A 16,980-nucleotide genomic window follows, 5' to 3' on the forward strand; every position below is an offset into this window, starting at 1 on the left:
CACAATTAAACTCATGAAGAGGGTGACACTGAATATTTTTTGAATAGCAGTGTAGTAAATTTTTTTTTTCTTTTGGTCTTTTTCCTTTTTATCGGTACCGAGGATCGAACTCACGACTGCCTGCTTGCAAGGTAGGCGCTTATGCCTCTGAGCTAAATCCTCAGCCCCGTAAATTTTTTTAATTGCCCAAAGATGAATACCTTGTCTCCCACGGGCGGGCGGTGAAGGCATAGGGCTTCGAGGTTAGGGCACCCACAGGACAGATGTCAATGATGTTCCCAGATAATTCAGACATGAACATTTTTTCAATGTATGTGCCAACTTGCATATCATTTCCTCGGCCTGTTGTTCCCAAATCATCCACTCCCGCAATCTCACTTGCAAACCTGTAAGATAAACATGGGTTGTCAAATGGTGGAGTCCAGCAAAATTATTTCATTTTCTAGTCACGAGCAGAAAGATAACGGTTTTCAAAACACTAAATGGGTAATGGCAGGCATAGACCTTGAATAAAACGTAATTCCAACAAGGTATTATGGCACATGCCTATAATCTCAACACTCAGAAAGGTCAAGGCAGCGGGGTCACAAATTCAAGGCCAGCCTGGGTAATTCAGCAATATGGCAAAAACCTGTCTCAAAATTAAAAATAGAAAAGGGCTCAGATGTAGGTCCATGTGAAGGCCTTGATTCAATTCCCAAATATTGTCAAAAAAAAAAAAAAAGAGCATGAACAATATGCAGTAAATGTTAAAATAAATTTATTCCAGAAAAAGACACTGCCATGTTGGTGTCTAGATGTCCCCCAAAAGCTTCATGTGGTCACAGGTGGGGCTTTTTCAGAGCGTGACTGGGTACCGTGCACTGCTAGGACTAAGTGTGCTGGGATGAAGGGTGGGTGATCACTAAATCAGTCCACTGATAGGTCTGGCACCGCCCTAATTCCAGGAGGCTGGTTACAGTACAAGGGACAGAAAGAGGTGTGTCTTATCCCTTATTTTTCACTACTTTCTGCACTATGAACTGCTTCTTCTCTGCCATACCACCCTGCCTTGGAGCCAGTTGATTATGGACTGAAACCTCCACAGACAGTGAGCTAAATAAACTTTTCCTCTCTTAGTTCTGGGCACTGAGTATTTTGTCTCAGCAATGAAAAAGTAAACAGACACGGTGCCCTTAATCCTCAAAATACCCCCTCCCCGATGGCTTCACAAACATGCTTATGCCACTGTTCTTCCCACCCTGTGAGGCAGTTCCAGAAACCCTCCTTCCTCAGCATCCTTACAGGTGAAGACTGCGCCTGGTGCCATCCAGCGGCAGGTGGCCTTGTGAAGACGCGATGGTGTCCTCACCCACCTGACTCGCCAGATCTGGCACTGTGACTTCTGGCTCTGTGACTTCTGGCTCTGTGCAAGGTTGGACGACTGGAACCAACAAATACTGTGAACATATTCAGGACACGAGAATGGTCTCAACAGTACCACTAAAGACACTCATTACCGAGGACTTCAACAGCTTCCTCAGAACGTTGCAAAAATGGGCTGGGCACACAGTAACACACATCTGTAATCCCAGCACCTGGAGGCTGCGGCAGGAGTACTGAGTTATACAGTGGGCTCCAGGCCAGCATGAATTTCAGAGCAAGACTGCTTCAGAAAACAAAACGGAAAGTGGCAACAATGATACCAAAAATGTGTTCAAAGCAAAAGGGAATATTTGGAGGATTAATAGCAACGTGTCTTTTACTGTGACAAATTTTAAAAACAAACACTACCATTTTCAATTACAGTGTACATACAACTTCAATAAATGTACACATTTAGTGTACTCAGGTATAACCCAAGTAGAAAACTGTACAAATCCTACAGGTACAGCATGGCAAGTTAATGTAGAATCTATGCTTACAGATTTCATTCATTCATTCATATGGTGACACGGAGGATTGTACCCAGGGAATGCTGAGCTATGCCCCTAGCCCTTTTTTCACTTTTATTCTGAGGCAGGGCCTCAGACCTGTGGTACTTCTGCCTCAGTCTTGAGCAGTAAGGACTTCAGGCATTCAACAGCTTATCAGCTTTATTGTTTTAGTCTTATAGCACTGGGGATTGAACTCAAGGCTTTCACACATATCTGGAACTGCTCTACCACTTGAGTCATACCCCAAGCCATCCTTAGCTTTTTATTTTGAGACAAGGGTCTTGCTAAGCTGCCCAGGCTGGCCTCAAACATGTGATCCTCCTGCTTCAGCCTTCCAATAGCTAGGAGTGTGACTCTTCATACTCAGTCCAAATTTAATTTTCAATTCAACTGAAGCTAGTATTAACTGAAAGTGAACAAACTACTCATTTTATTGGCCTATGTAAAAAATGTTGGGGCTGGGGATTTAGCTCAGCGGCATAAGTGCCTGCCTTGCAAGCAGGCAGTCGTGAGTTTGATCCCCGGTACCGATAAAAAGGAAAAAGAAAAAAAAAAAAAATGTTTACGACAGCAACCTTCTCCCACCAAAGAGAAATTGCCATCTTTTCCAATGTTGTTACCCCACCAAGCTTTGTGCACAGTAAGTAAGTACACACTGACATTCCAGCACAGAAAGGACAGAATTACCTGATGCACCGCGTACACTGAATGCATCTGGTCATGATGGTCTTCACTAAGGGGCCGATGTTCTTGTCCTCCACAGCACGCTTCCCCTCTAAAAATCGGCTTCTATCACTTCCGAACATCATGGACTGGTCCTTAAGCAGAGTACCAAAGGGTCAGTAAAATGCTGATAACGAAATTAAAAGTTGAGACAACCAAAAAGATCGATGAAATAACACTGGATACCTGCAGATCACATTCACCTCCCTGGTCACAAATAGGACAGTCCAATGGGTGATTTGCTAATAAAAACTCCATCACACCTTCTCTGCATGAAAAATTAAAATATGCAAAATGACATGAGTAGCTGGCACTCAAAATGGCTTTTTAACTTTCACAGACACATTTCTTTCTTTCTTTTTTTTTCCTAAAAAAAAAAGTGGTAGAGCTGGCACCTAGGGTGTATACCAAGGTTTGATTCTGAGTATCACAAAAAACCGAAATTAAATAAAAGCTACACATAATCAGGGACAGAAACTAGTAATAATCTCAGCTCAGGGAGCCTTCAGACTGTTGGTTAGCAGAACAAAGCACTACGTGAGGGCCCTTAACGCTGATCTCACTCTAGGCTTGCAGTGTTAGTAGGCTTGCAGTGTTAGTCCCTGACATGCGTTGGCCTACTGTGTGCTAGCACCTGTGTCCCGGAACCCAGCACATCAACCTCCTGAATCTCCAATTAAGTTACTCAAGGGCAGGGCTAGGACCACACGCAAAAAGTCTACCACACTAATAACAGCGAAGTACCTGGCTTTCTTAGTTTTTTCCGAGTTTGTCAGGATATTCCAACCTTTCATTACAGGCATAGCACAAGCAGCCACGACCTGGAATTTCAGGATTTGTATTTATTTATAGTTATAAGCAAGTCAGTATATAAAAACATTAAATTCTATAAAAGCATTAAATTATACATTTAAGAACAAGAAAAGAGTATTTCTCAAACTACAACTTTTCAAGTTTTCTAGTCACAATATAACCTGGCATATTATATTTCTTGTAGGAAAAGACTTAAGACATTGCTATGGTTATTTGACCTAAATGTTCATGGACTGGAAGTTTGATCCCCAATCCAAGAGTATTGAAGGGGGAGGGACTTAAAAAACTTTTCAGTACTGGGAATCGAGCCCAAGGCCTAATCACTGAGTGTCCCCAGACGTTTTTTAACTTGAGATGGGGTCTCATAAGTAAATGGTTCAGGCTGGGCTCAGACTTGTGATCCCTCTGCCTAGGCCTCCCAGAGTGTAGGATTAAAGGTATGTGCCACTACTCCCAGCTTAGAAGGTGGGAGGACTGTTCAGAGGTGCAGCCGAGTGGGGGATGACCTGACTAGTGACAGACTGATGCCAGGGTTCACAGCGCTCAGGTCTCATGGGAGTGGAACAGTCTCCCCAGGAATGGGTTATTAGAGCAAGCAAGACTGGCGTCTTCCCTGACTCTGCTGCCTCTCTTTTTTTTTGGTCTTTTTTCTTTTTATTGGTACTGGGGATCGAACTCATGACTGCCTGCTTGCAAAGCAGGCGCTCATGCCGCTGAGCTAAATCTCCAGCCCCTCTGCTGCCTCTCTTGCCATGTTGTGAAGTGGCCAAATGTGCTCATGAAAAGCCTTTCAGAGAGGATCAGCCTGATCTGGGACTCTCCATCCCCAAAACTGTGAGTAACCTCTTTACTTCAGGAAGTATCCAGTCTGGAGTATTTTTTAACAGCAACACAAAATGATCTAAGACAAACATCTTACTTCGTGAATAGTTCTCAAGCTTAGTCTAAGGGTCAGTGTAACTGCTGTGAAACAGAACATCACAGGACTATGCTTTTTGGCCAGAGATCCTTGCAAACATCTATAATCATGACACTATACTCACTTGCTCTATCTCAAAATTTAAAAAATTTAAAAAGGCTGGGCTGAAGCATGGTGTGAAGCAATGAGTCTCTGGCATCAGGGAAAATAAAACAAACAAGCAAAACAAAAACTGCCTTCATGTATAGGCACTACTGAGCTAAGCTGTATATGCCAACACGGGACAGCTACCTCCCAAAAGTGAAGCTCTTCACTGCTGGAGGATGTCACCTCTCAGGCACACAGACAGGTGCTCTCAAGCCTGCCCTGAACCCTGGATTTCGGCCTGCTGTGCTCTGCAATTGACATCCATTATTTGTGGCTCAAGAGGCGGGTGCACAGGAAAGTCAAGCTAAGGGGAGGCCTGCAACTCAGGTGGCACTGCAGTCCCAGGCTCCTCACTTCCCCGAGCTCCTCGACGTCTTCAGGTCTGTTCAGTAATGACTCTAAATAAAGCTGGCTGCAAGATTTAGATTGAAACTTTCCTGCTTTCCACAGCACAGTGAGAGATTTTACTACTAAGTACCTTAGGGGCCTTCTCAATTTCAACGAGGCACATCCTGCAGTTACCAGCAACGGACAGCCTTTCATGGTAGCAGAAGCGCGGGATCTGCATGCCAACCTTTTCACAAGCCTGGAAGACAAAACCAAACACAATCCATGGAGGTGCAGCAGTGCACATCTGTGACCCAGCTACTTAAAGCCCTGAGGCAGGCAGATGGCAAGTTTGAGGCCAATTGGGGCAACTCCCTGAGACCCCATGTTCCATGCCCAGCACTGCAAATAGATATAGACAGATGGAGAGAGAGACAGACAAATAGCTCTCCATTAGAATAATGTGACTTCACTCTGTTCTTGCTAAAACAGAAGAGGTTCTCTCACTATTCCTGCTGTCAGTGTCTCTGTTATTATTCCTCCTAAGGTCAGCCCCTAAAGACACAGTATTTCCCTACTCATTTGCTCCTGATTCCGACTCCTGCTGGCTCAGAACTCAAGTCTCAGCATGCTGTCACCCCCGTGGGAACCCGGGTAAAGCACTCTGAAGAGTGTGCCAACGGCTGGCTTTCCATGTCTACTCCGAGCCACAGCAGGCGAAAGCTCCCCCTTCAGAGTGGGTCCCAGCAGTTTCGTATCCTGCCTTCTTTGCTTGGTGCCTTCCTTTGGATGAGACAGCGAGTCACTCCATCCAGCTGGCCGCGGTCCACTTCTGCTCTCGGTTCCACACATGGCTCCTATCCCAGGACTCCTGCTTTCACTGGGTTGAAGCTCCTTCTGGTTTCTGTCCTCCAATGAAGAGAGGCTAGTGCTGCGCCACTCCCCGCCACCTCTTCTGTGCAAGTTCTATGAACATGTTCGAATACCCTCCACGGCCAGCGCTTCCATCCGCATGCCCACTCTGATTCCATTCACTTCCAGGGCTTTAACCATTCAGACAGCAAAAAACGTTCTTGGTTACAGCAAGCATACACAGACAGATGCTTTCCAGGTTCCACCCTCACTCACATTCCACAATCCCAACTAATTCTTTCCTTAGAGCTCTGACAGTCCACCTTTCTGGGCTTCTGATTTAAAGAGGGATCTGGCTGGGGATTTAGCTCAGCGGCATAAGCACCTGCGTTGCAAACAGGCAGTCGTGAGTTCAATCCCTGGTATGGATAAAAAAACAAAAAACAAACAAACAAACAAACAAACAAAAAAACCAAAGAGGGATCTGCACACGTGTTCCATGGACACTTTAAAGCCAAGGCATTTCTGTCCCCACATATGTCCCCAAACAAGCTAAAACAAGCAGAACAGAAAATCCTAAGCACTGTTTCCCTCACTCCTACAGGTCTGTCTGTCTTTAATGTATCTTTCTTGTTCTCATTTCCATTGTTACAGTTTTTTAGGTCCTTTTACTCCTTACTCCACATATACAAGATACTCTTTCTTTCCCCTTGTCCAGTTTCCCATGTTTCAAACTATCACCCTTTAGAGTCACTGTCAAACAGATGGTTAGCCACCAAAATTTCTGACAGGTCAAACAACAAGTGCTTCTCTTTGGCAGGTTACCTTATTTCATAACTAGACCTGCCCTTCCTCAGTAGTTTGATTTCCTGTTGTCTTTTTAACTTTACACCTTGTGATTTATCACTAATGAACTATTTGAAACTTCCTAAACACGACGAGCTATTTCAGCGTTTAGGACCGCTTCAGGGATCACCTGGGATGCCCTGGCATCTCTTCTCTGCCTAATGACTTTCCACTGCCTGCCCTCTCTGCCGCACCTTGGACACAGTTTTCCACAGTTAATGCGTACATGTCTATGTGTAGCATATTGTCTGGAAAAGACTGCTGCACATGACAGCCGACAGCTAGCTCCGTAACAACCCACAGGTGGAAGGAGCAGCACTTCTTCATGCCCAACTCTGCCATTTCTGGGGAAATTTGGAAGATTATGAACTCAAGAGCATCCTATGCTTCACTAACCTGTGTTGTAGGATGCATCTCTGGAAACAGTATTAAAAATAGAAAGGCTACAAGAAGGTGAGACGCTTCCAACAGGTCCACAACAAACTAAGGTTACTTTTTCATACACTTACCTATAGCATCTAGTTCAGGTAATTTCATGCTTTTTAATGGTAACACAAGGGAATAAGCAGTGAAACAAAGTAACCACCACAGTTCACTAAGAATGCCAAAAACATGAAGAACCACCCAGTTTGAAATGTGAAGACTGAAAATCAAATTATTTTCATATAATTTTGTTATTTGTAGTTCTTTTTAAGAAGCAATAAATGGTTTAAAGAAAATAGGTTTGCTTGTTTTGGTTTTTTTAAAGAAAACTCATGGAACACATATGCTAACGAAAATAAAAGCCCACCTGGAGGACAGTGGTTCCAGGTTCCACCATGACAGACTGGCCATCGACGAAGACTTCGATCAGGTTGCTGGCTGCGGTGGCGGTTGTTCGAACTGATATCAGACCACAAAGTGAAAAACAAACCCACATCACTGAACTTATTACAGCAAAACTCTTCATTCACTGTGTATAAAATTTTTTTGCATTTTATATTATTTTTCTATTTCTCTAGGTGGAAACTTTTTTTTTTTTTGTCTTTTTTTCTTTTTATCGGTACCGGAGCTCGAACTCACGACTGCCTTCTTGCAAGGCAGGCGCTTACGCCGCTGAACTAAATCCCCAGCCCTAAGTGGACACTTTTAAAATACTATACTAGAAGTAAAGCTTTTTTAATCTCATGTATCAAACAAAATACGGTTGTCTACTTTTGAAGGTAGTTCACACTGACACTTCTAACACTTTTCAAAAACAAAATGCCTCATTTTTCTATTTTGGCACTGATGTGCGGTTTCTCGTACAGTACTTCCTGCTATATATACTTTCCATAAACTAAGGCAAAGGTAATTTTGGAAAACTTTGTCAAGTTAAATCACTTATTTCTATTTTATTTAAAACAAATTAGGAGGGTCAGATTTTAGAAAAGACATTTGCACACACCTATGCATTTACAAAGGCGGCAAGTCTAATACGAATGCAAACATCCCAACTCACCATGTTCCGCTCTAGAAGACTTCGACAGGCCTGCCAAGGCCCTTCTAAGAGGTATCCTCAACATGCTGCTAAAAATGAAGCAAAAGGGCAGTTACTGCAGGGGAAAACCACCCAGTTACAAAGGTTTTGATATTGTTTCATGGATTTAAAGTACTCTGGCATATGGTCAGTTATTGTGTATTCACAAATCATGACACTGTCCCCCGAATTCTGTGAAATAGAATACTCAGTCTCAGAGCACTACCAGACAAGTAGGTAAGGAGCAGCTAGTGTATATATTCTGGCTTTTTCATGCACATGAAGGACAACTTTGTTATTTTCTGAGACAAGATCTCGTTATATAGTTCTGGCCAGCCTTGAACCCCCTACAGCCTAGGCTGTCCTCAAACTCTCAGTGACCCTCCTATGTCAGCCTCCCAAGTGCTGGGATGACAGGCGTGTGCCACCAGGCCCGGCAGCTTTGCTGTTTTATAACCATAAAGAAATGATGAAACTCAAACACTGCAGCTCACTACAGTGAATGCAATGTCTGGAGAGACTGTTGTCACAACTGGGGAGCGGTTGCTGGCAACTAATGGGGTGTTGACAGGGAGCTGCTCAGCATTCTATAGTGCATACGACCCCTCCAACAAAGGATCACCCCAAGTATCAAACAGTGGCGTTCTAAAAGTTTGCAGAGTCACCGAAATAAATAGGAATGGATTACCAAGACTTTCCCACCTTAACAAAGGCACTCTTAAGAAACTACAAACATATCAGAACTTTAGTATTTTTGTGCAATCATATGATCACATAGGTTAAACACTGTATTTTTTTCTGAGACAATATATCTTGCAATGTATAGCCTCAAATTCAACAGCAGTCCTCTTGCCTCAGCCTCTCAGGGGCTGAGATTACAGGCATGTGCAGCCACACATTTCAACTTTAGTAACTTCGAAACCTATGAACTCTTGTGAGGACAAGGAATTTCACCAGTTACTGTATTTGAAGATCTAGCACAATGCTCTTACAAAAAGGCCACCAAATTCCAGAATGAGGGACATGGGACAGAGTCACTGCTCTGCCATTAAAAGGATACACTTGAGGCATTTGTAGATGGATGGATGCACTTGGAGACCACTGTATTAAGTGAAATAAATCAGAGACCCAACTTAAAATATTGTATGGTCTCTTATGAGAAACCCAAAATACATATAAAGAGCAAAATAAAATTAATAGGAGGTAGGGAGATATTTTTCAAATGGGAAGGGGAACAAAAAAACGGAAGGATAAAAATTTTAAAAATTGAAAAATATGCAAACTGGGCTGGGGACATAGCTCAGGGGCACAGTGCCTGTCTGGCAAGCAAGAGTTCAATTTTCTGAACCAGGAATAAAAGAAAAAAGAAAATATGGAAATAGGGCTTTTGCAAATGGGAAGGAGACATAAGATGGAAGAGCAGGGAAGGATGGGGAGGGGGTGGAAAAAGCTGTGTTATGCACATGGACCAGTTTCCCACGACAAAAGTAATTATTATGCACTGCTGTACTACAAAATTAAAAAGCGGTCTACATTAAAAAAAAAACAACAACAAAAAAACTATTGAAGGCATACATATACTTTCACACATTTTCCTTCCTGCACTGGGGATTGAACTCAGGTCCTTCACAATGAGTTTCATCCCTAGTCCTTTAAAATTTTTTTGGTACCAGGGCCTTTCTCTTTTTATTTTTTGAGGCAGGGTCTCCCTAGGTCTCTTAACTGCCCAGGTTAGGAAAAATGTGTGAACTTCCTGCCTTGGCCTCTCAGAGGGCTGGGATTATAAGCGTGCATCACTCAGGCTGGGGATTTAGCTCAGTGGCATAAGCACCTGCCTTGTAAGCAGGCGGTCGTGAGTTCGATTCCTGGTACCAATAAAAAGAAAAAAGAAGAAAAAAAAGTGTAAATGAACGTGCATCACCACATCTGAGCAGAAGGGGTAGTATTTTTGTTGTCTTTTTGAGACACGGTTTCACAATGCAGTTCAGACTGGCTGCAAATCTTCCTGCCTCAGCCTTCTGGATGCTGTGATTATAGGTGAGTGTCACCATACCCCGAATTTTTTTTTTCTTTTTGAGACATGGTCTCACTATGCAATTCAGGCTGGCCTTGGGCAATTTGTAGCCCAGGCTGGTCTTGAACTTGCAAAGATGATCCTGCCTCAGCCTACAGAGTGCTGGGATTACAGACATGCGCCACCACATCCAGCTGTATCTTTATTATTTTTGGGGGGTGCAGGGGATTAAACTCACGACCTTTCACTTGTCAAGCAGGCGCTCACACCACTGAGCTAAACCCCTGGCCTTAGGCGTGTATTTTTAAAGGACTTCTTTTTAGGTGAGGAAGTACTGAGGTCTTGGCCATGCTAGGCAAGCACTCTGTCACTGATATCCTCACCTCTACTGATGGCATAAAAAGTAAACCTGAAACCGGCCTCAGTAGTACCTGCCTGTAATCACAGAACTCTGGGAGACTGAGGCAGGAGGGTTACAAATTAGAGCCTAGCCTGGGCAAATTAGTGACTTAGTAAGACTCTGCCTCAAAAGAAACCAAAAAAGTTTAACAAGGAATTCGGCTGAGCACAGTGGCACTCGCCTGTAGTCTTGGCACTTGGGAGGCTGAGGCAGGAGAAATGCTGCAAGTTCAAGGCCAGCTCGGATTACACAGGGAGGTCCTGTCTCAAAAAAAATTGGAAAAAAAAAAAGGCGAGGGCAGGATGCAGATCAGTTATGAAGGCCCTGGGTGCAATTCCTAGAACAGCACGCACACATGCTGACATACACAGTAAACCAGATTTTGGTGAATCAGAGCATTAAACAGACTCACAATCAACAATCTGAGCATGTAGCTCAGTAGTATAGTACTTGCTTAGCACTGGCATAGGCATCGGGTTTGATCTCAGCACAAGAAAAAAAATCAACAATCACTACACATTTCATACAATTTAAAAACCTTATTAAAACCTCTAGTACAAAATGAGTGCTAACTTTACTTACTGATTTAGAGTACAGGGAATTTTATTTTTTTGGCACCGGATATCAAACTCATGACCTTGCACCTGCCAGACAAGCTTGTACTGCTGAGCTAAACCCCTGGCAGTTTTTTGGTTTTTATTTTTATTTTTTTTTGAGACAGGGTTTCACTATGCGGTTCTGGCTGGCCTTGAACTTACTTTGTAGCACAACCCACAAACAACTAAATGTGGAGCTATGGAGGAAAAGTGTACTTCTATTAGGTGGGAAAAAGGTAACTGACCAATTCTAAAAGTAGTCTGGCCATTTCCCCACACAGGGACTACAGCAGTCTGTATTTTCTCACCATGTATTCACTTCTACCTCCAAAGCATTCGTCTAGTCTATCGCCTGGACTGTGTTTCTCTCTGCGGCCTCTTTCCTTTACCCTGTCTGAGCGCTCCCCATCCTTCAAATCCTGGCTTACAACCCTTTCCTCAGGCTTCCCTTATCAGCTCATCCAAACACTTCCTAACTACTCCCCCATCAATCACATGGATACAGGGGAAAATATGGAAATCCCCTCCCACCTCCACTTGCAATCCCATTAGATGTCAGGCACTCCGAGCCTGTGTTTCCTGAAGCAGAAGAATCAATTCTAAGGACAAGGGGAGTTAACGGTAGGAAAGCTTACTGGGGAATAGGCATGGAGTCAGGAATGGCTCTGGACAGATAGGAGGGGTCCCAAATGGGCTGCCAATGGGTCCACTTCTCTGAGAAAGTTTACAGAGCACAGTCAGGAGGTGGGTACAACATGGGGCAAAACTATAATCAACCAAAAAGATCACCAGGATATCTGCTTGGCCACCACTGATTCGACCCAAGGCCACCTGGATGACCTTGTTAACCTTGGTCAGTAACCACGGTCTCAATAGTCTGGGTCTTAGGGAGGCAGGCAGGAAACCTCAAAGGGGTGGCTCCAATAACCTGGGGCTTCCTCCACCCCATAGGGCAGAACTTGACTCCCGCCTTGCAGCTGCACTGCCTGTAATATTTCCAGCAGCCTCAGCTGTCCTTTCATTCTCCTCTGTAGATACATCTGGACTGTTACACATTTTGTGAGCACAGGTTTAGTAACTTTGCTAAGTGAATCACATTTTAATTTCAGCCTGTCATTAACAGAGACTTTTTCCTGGAATAAAAAGTGAGGGTGTTTGGGCCATAACACCCCATTTAAGGATGCACACTACACAAAACACTGTGCTCCAACCAAAAAAAAAAAGAGAGAGAGACAAAAGAAAAAGAAATTTTACACATTGTACGGTTTCCATAGTCTCAGTGAGTAGATGAAGTTATCTCTGATTCAGCTCTTAAAATGCATGCATCTGACACCAGCAGCTGGTGAATAACTTCCAGGTGTTTTTCGCTGCGGCCTTTAACTTTCTTCCTTTTCTTTTTTTTCGGTAGCAGGCATCGAACTCACGAACTCGCATTTTCCAGGCAGGTGCTTGTGCGGCTGAGCTAAACCTGCGGCCCTGAGCTAACTTCCATGAAGTTCTTTTTGTCATTTTCCTGGTTCGAGAAAGGAATAAAAAGTGCTTCCCAGGGGCTGGGGATTTAGCGCAGCGGCATAAGCGCCTGCCTTGCAAGTGTGTGGTCGTTGAGTTCGATAAAAAAGAAAAAGAAAAAAAAAGTGCTTCCCAACGTGATCAGTGGACAAAACGAATTAGAGGCAGGGACGCTGCAAAGGCGCCCAAGCGGCTAAGGAATGCCCGGCTGCTCTGGCGAGCCCTGCAAAGTCGGCCGAGCGGCACGCCTAACACCAGCACCTGGGAGGCTGAGGCAGGAGGCTCGCCACGGGTTCGAGGCCAGCCTGGGCTACATGGTGAACTCAAGGTCGGCCTGAACCCCACTGTGAGACCCTGCCTCAAAAAGGAAAAGGAAAGAAATCTGGGGAAATGGTCAGTGTCGGCCTGAACTAGCCGGGCCACCGGACCTCTCTCGCGGACAACACGGCGTCCTCCTGACAGGGCATTGCCCTGCTGTGCCCTGCAGAAGAAAGGTCGCCTTCACGCCTGCACTGGGACAAGCACTCTTGAGGGACCAGCAACCAGAGTCAACAGCTCTCACTTATCCGCTCCCAGAGGTTCCCAAGACATCCGGGCGGGAGGCGGTGCCCAGTCAAGGACAAGAGGAGAATGAGCTGCCTCAGCCAAAGGGCACATTCTCGTCCAAAAATAAACCCCAGACCAAGGCAGTATTGTCTTCCTACCTAGATACAACCTCACCTTTGCCCCGGAGCAGCCGAGGATGCTCGGTTGGCGTGTCCAGATCCCACGGATCCCTCAGAGACCCGGTCGCTTTACTCAATATGGCGGCCCCGGGTAAATCTGTCAGCCGGGCAGGGAGAACGGAAAGCCAAGAGGGACCAGAATCTCCAGGTTCGATAATTTCCGGATTAGATTGACTTCGGCAATTTCCGTCAGTTTGCCGGCGAGTGGGGAAGAGATGGCGTGGACGAGTTGGACCTGCAGTTCCGCCGGAAGTTGCCGGGGCCTCCAAACCGCGTTCCTTCGGTTGTCTCCGGCGTTTGAAGGGGCTATTCTTGTAGTTTTCGTGAGCCGTAGAGATAGAAGTTTCAGAAATGCCCACTTTATTAATTTGGTTCCAAACACATCGAAAAGTCAGCGGACAATTGATGGGCCATTTAATTCGGGACTCGCGGCGTTTACTGGAGGAATGAGAATAGGAGCGTACGGTGACCTTTAACCTCCGGCCGGGCGCGGTGGAGGGAAACGCCTCCGGCTCTATATAAGGCGTTTTCCGGTCTGGCGCGGCCCTCTTTTCTCTCTTAGCGCAGGGCGCCGGCCTTTTGCGCTCTTCGCTGCCCAGCTCCCGCAGACAGTTGAGGCCATGGGTTTTGGAGACCTGAAAAGCCCCGCCGGCCTGCAGGTGCTCAACGATTACCTGGCGGACCGGAGCTACATCGAGGGGTGAGCGGAGGGGCGGCGGCGCGTCCTGGGCGGGCCACGTGGCGGGTGCCGGCGAGGAGGAAGCCGGGCGCTGGGGAGCAGCAGCCGGGGAGTGCTGTCCTGTGTTCGCGTGGCCCAGCTCCCGTGCCTGGGCCCCTGGCCACCCGGGCCGGAGCTGTCCTACGGCTCGCAGCCCCAGGGTGGCTGGCATTCTCGGAACCGCGGGTGGACTCTGAGCGGCGGCGCCGATCTGAAGCAGTTTCTAACTTTCTCTTGAAAGGAAAGTAGATGAAGGTGTGTGGCAGATCGGGGATGGATGGGTGTGGTGTCTGCGAATGACTGGCGCGCGCTTGCCTCATTCCCCTGTCTGGCCAGGTTCGTGCCCTCGCAAGCCGATGTGGCCGTGTTCGAAGCCATCGCCTGCCCGCCGCCCGCCGACTTGTTTCACGCCCTGCGCTGGTACAATCACATCAAGTCTTACGAAAAGGAAAAGGCCAGGTAAAGGTAGCTTTGCATCAGCTCGAGGGGTAAAACTTGGCTTTCTAAACTTTCAAGGATTTATGTCACCACATTGGAACCCTCCTCCCCCCAGGCTACCCTCGCGTTGTCGGGGTTTATTGTAAGCTAATTTGTTTGTACTGTTAGAAAGTCAAGAGACTCAAGTCTTCCCTTTTTGCACAGATCAGGTAGAACGCTGACAGCAACAGTTGAGATTCCCCTCCATTGCCCTGCCTTTGTGCAGGACCTGGGGGCAGCCCTTGGGTGACAGGGTGGACATTTGGGGAAGTGGACCCCGATTCATTCAGAATGAAACAGCCGAACGAGATCTCAATGCTGATACTGAAAAAGTAATTCATAGTGGGTGTTGAGTGTAACATCTCATAGGGTGCTGACCTTGGCTGCGTGAGCAGCACTTCCTGGGCGTGCACTGAAGGGTAAATTACAGAAGGGATCCAGTTATAAAGAGCAATGAAAACATGTTGTGTACTTTTCTAGAACAAGACATCATACCAAATTAAGAGTGAACTTAAATTTGTTTGTCAAGTCTGCCAGGAGTGAAGAAAGCTTTGGGAAAGTATGGCCCTGCTGATGTAGAAGACACCACCGGAAGTGGGGCTGCAGACAGCAAAGACGATGACGACATTGATCTCTTCGGGTCTGATGATGAAGAGGTACGCCGCCCTTTCTTTTCCTGTCAGTAGGTGGGTAGGCTGTTTGTCTGCCTGAGCCTGGGCAGTGCAGCTAGCTTCCCTGAGTTTGAATCCTGGTTTTTCTCACTGGTTACATGATGAATAAAATCAAATCACCATCTTTCGGCTGAGCTCCTGATGGATTTGTTATTTCTGACAAAGCTGGTGTTTGAGATAATGGCACTATTAGCTCTGAGCAGAGGAACTACAGCTTTGTGAAATCTACAATTTTTCTTTACAGGAAAGTGAAGAAGCAAAGAGGCTAAGGGAGGAACGGCTGGCACAGTACGAGTCCAAGAAAGCCAAAAGTAGGTCATTTATCAGTGGTGTCTGTCTTCATTCCATGGCAATATGGAGATGCCTTTTATGAAACTTGACTGCAAAGTAATTCCTTCAGTGTTTGTCCGGTGGGTTAGTGTTTTAAAACCTTTTGTAGCAGTTCTTCCTCTCAAAAATGTCCACAGCTACTGGTCTGCAGCTGCTGTCAATCGTAGCAGCTGTGGCATTCCACTGTGGGAAAGGAAGTGTTACACAGTTAAATACCTCTTTCTTATCCAAGAAGAAAGTGGGCATGTGTGTGACAGACAGTGTATTCTGTCCTTTGGTTTGACTAAGGAGATGGTACCTTTCAAAACACAAATTTGGAAGTTTTATTTCTGTTTTTGTGGTACTGGGAATTGAATCTAAGGCATTTACACTTAGCTTACTCCCCCCCACCAGCCTTTTGTCATTTTTTATTTTAGACCAGGGCTCAAACTCTTGTCTCCCTAAGTGCTAGGATTTGTAGGCATGGGCCCCCATGCCCTGCTGAGATTTGGAGTTGGGAGAAAAAAATACAGCCGCAGTTAAATAATGCTGCTTCTTATCTTCTAGAACCTGCACTTGTTGCCAAGTCTTCCATCTTGCTAGACGTGAAGCCCTGGGATGACGAGACAGACATGGGGAAGTTAGAGGAGTGCGTCCGCAGCATTCAGGCCGACGGCTTGGTCTGGGGTTCCTGTGAGTTTCTTTTTTGCGTTTTGAAATTGGCACCTGAATCTTGATTGCATTTTTAATAAGACTTCTCTTAAATTTTTTTAAAAGCTAAACTGGTTCCAGTGGGCTATGGAATTAAAAAGCTGCAGATACAGTGCGTGGTCGAAGATGATAAAGTCGGGACAGACCTGCTGGAGGAGCGGATCACTGCTTTCGAGGACTACGTGCAGTCCATGGATGTGGCCGCCTTTAACAAAATCTAGACCCTTCCTGGACCATGCCCATCAATAAAAGGTTGAAGGACAGCCCTGGCTCGTGAATCTGTTAACTGGGCTGAACCATGGTGCAATCTGTACTCATTAACTAAGCCCTCAGCAGTGTGCAGGTTATGACCCAGTGTCTTTGGGTTGGAGTTTGTTGATGGAAAAGTTAACAAATCTTTCTTGAAAACAGCATGAAAACATACAGGGTGTGCAACAGTGCCATCCAGCCCAGCAGGAGGGAAGGTTCTCACCAAAATCTACCATCAGTAAAGGAAGAGCTTGTTTGTTATGGGGGCTGCATTGTGTTGAGATGGGCACTGGACAGCTGCACAGTTCCCCCACGGCTCTGCCTTTCTTAGGAAGGTCCTGCGGTGCGTGCTGGGGCCTCTATACTTGGATCTGGGAATGCATTAAATTGAGTAATCCAGGTAGACACTGGGGTAGAGCAGAAGCTGAGTCCTCGCTAAGAACTGGAAACCGCCCTGCCCTTTCTGGCATGCTGGACTTTGTTTCTTGGAATTGAACCCAGCACCTCTGCAGTCTGCATTTGTTTGAGGTACTTGTGGACCCTCGGTAGACCGCAGGCTG

General features: G+C 45.8%; 2 protein-coding genes and 2 non-coding genes across 6 annotated transcripts in view; 3 read left to right on the plus strand and 1 right to left on the minus strand.

Annotated features, from left to right (window-relative positions):
* Positions 1 to 13,465, minus strand: part of Ndufs1 (NADH:ubiquinone oxidoreductase core subunit S1) — a 33,010-nt gene extending 19,545 nt beyond the window's left edge. Inside the window, exons 1-9 of one of the 3 annotated variants that reach the window (XM_063237344.1) lie at positions 13,281 to 13,465; positions 8,024 to 8,088; positions 7,334 to 7,425; positions 4,997 to 5,104; positions 3,384 to 3,460; positions 2,826 to 2,907; positions 2,604 to 2,734; positions 1,356 to 1,439; positions 201 to 386 (exon numbers count right to left, since the gene is read on the minus strand). In XM_063237344.1, coding sequence (XP_063093414.1) covers positions 201 to 386; positions 1,356 to 1,439; positions 2,604 to 2,734; positions 2,826 to 2,907; positions 3,384 to 3,460; positions 4,997 to 5,104; positions 7,334 to 7,425; positions 8,024 to 8,087 — 824 coding nt within the window. In that variant the 5' untranslated portion in view covers position 8,088; positions 13,281 to 13,465. Of the gene's footprint in view, positions 1 to 200; positions 387 to 1,355; positions 1,440 to 2,603; positions 2,735 to 2,825; positions 2,908 to 3,383; positions 3,461 to 4,996; positions 5,105 to 7,333; positions 7,426 to 8,023; positions 8,092 to 13,280 lie in introns of all 3 variants that reach the window. The other 2 variants (XM_063237343.1, XM_003474181.5) reach the window with 2 other exon arrangements.
* Positions 13,466 to 13,781: 316 nt separating this feature from the next.
* Eef1b2 (eukaryotic translation elongation factor 1 beta 2) lies at positions 13,782 to 16,434 on the plus strand. Its single transcript, XM_003474183.5, has 6 exons — positions 13,782 to 13,985; positions 14,340 to 14,462; positions 15,010 to 15,136; positions 15,396 to 15,462; positions 16,028 to 16,153; positions 16,238 to 16,434. Exons 1-6 carry the CDS (start codon positions 13,906 to 13,908, stop codon positions 16,390 to 16,392), a joined length of 678 nt encoding a protein of 225 aa, XP_003474231.1. The 5' UTR covers positions 13,782 to 13,905; the 3' UTR covers positions 16,393 to 16,434.
* LOC111758207 (small nucleolar RNA SNORD51) lies at positions 15,242 to 15,319 on the plus strand. The gene has a single exon (XR_002792428.1). It is a non-coding gene; the product is annotated as a small nucleolar RNA SNORD51 (small nucleolar RNA).
* On the plus strand, positions 15,611 to 15,744 carry LOC111758211 (small nucleolar RNA SNORA41). The gene has a single exon (XR_002792432.1). It is a non-coding gene; the product is annotated as a small nucleolar RNA SNORA41 (small nucleolar RNA).
* Positions 16,435 to 16,980: the final 546 nt, after the last annotated feature.

This window comes from Cavia porcellus, unplaced genomic scaffold, assembly GCF_034190915.1.
Source record: "Cavia porcellus strain 051 isolate PalLab524CR breed Dunkin Hartley unplaced genomic scaffold, mCavPor4.1 scaffold_26, whole genome shotgun sequence".
Lineage (NCBI taxonomy): Eukaryota > Metazoa > Chordata > Mammalia > Rodentia > Caviidae > Cavia > Cavia porcellus.

Coding starts and splice junctions, on each gene's coding strand:
- Eef1b2 (XM_003474183.5), top strand. CDS start 13,906: ATGGGTTTTGGAGACCTGAAAAGCCCCGCCGGCCTGCAGGTGCTCAAC. Junction 14,463..15,009: donor TACGAAAAGGAAAAGGCCAG/GTAAAGGTAGCT, acceptor TTGTTTGTCAAG/TCTGCCAGGAGTGAAGAAAG. Junction 15,137..15,395: donor TCGGGTCTGATGATGAAGAG/GTACGCCGCCCT, acceptor TTTTCTTTACAG/GAAAGTGAAGAAGCAAAGAG.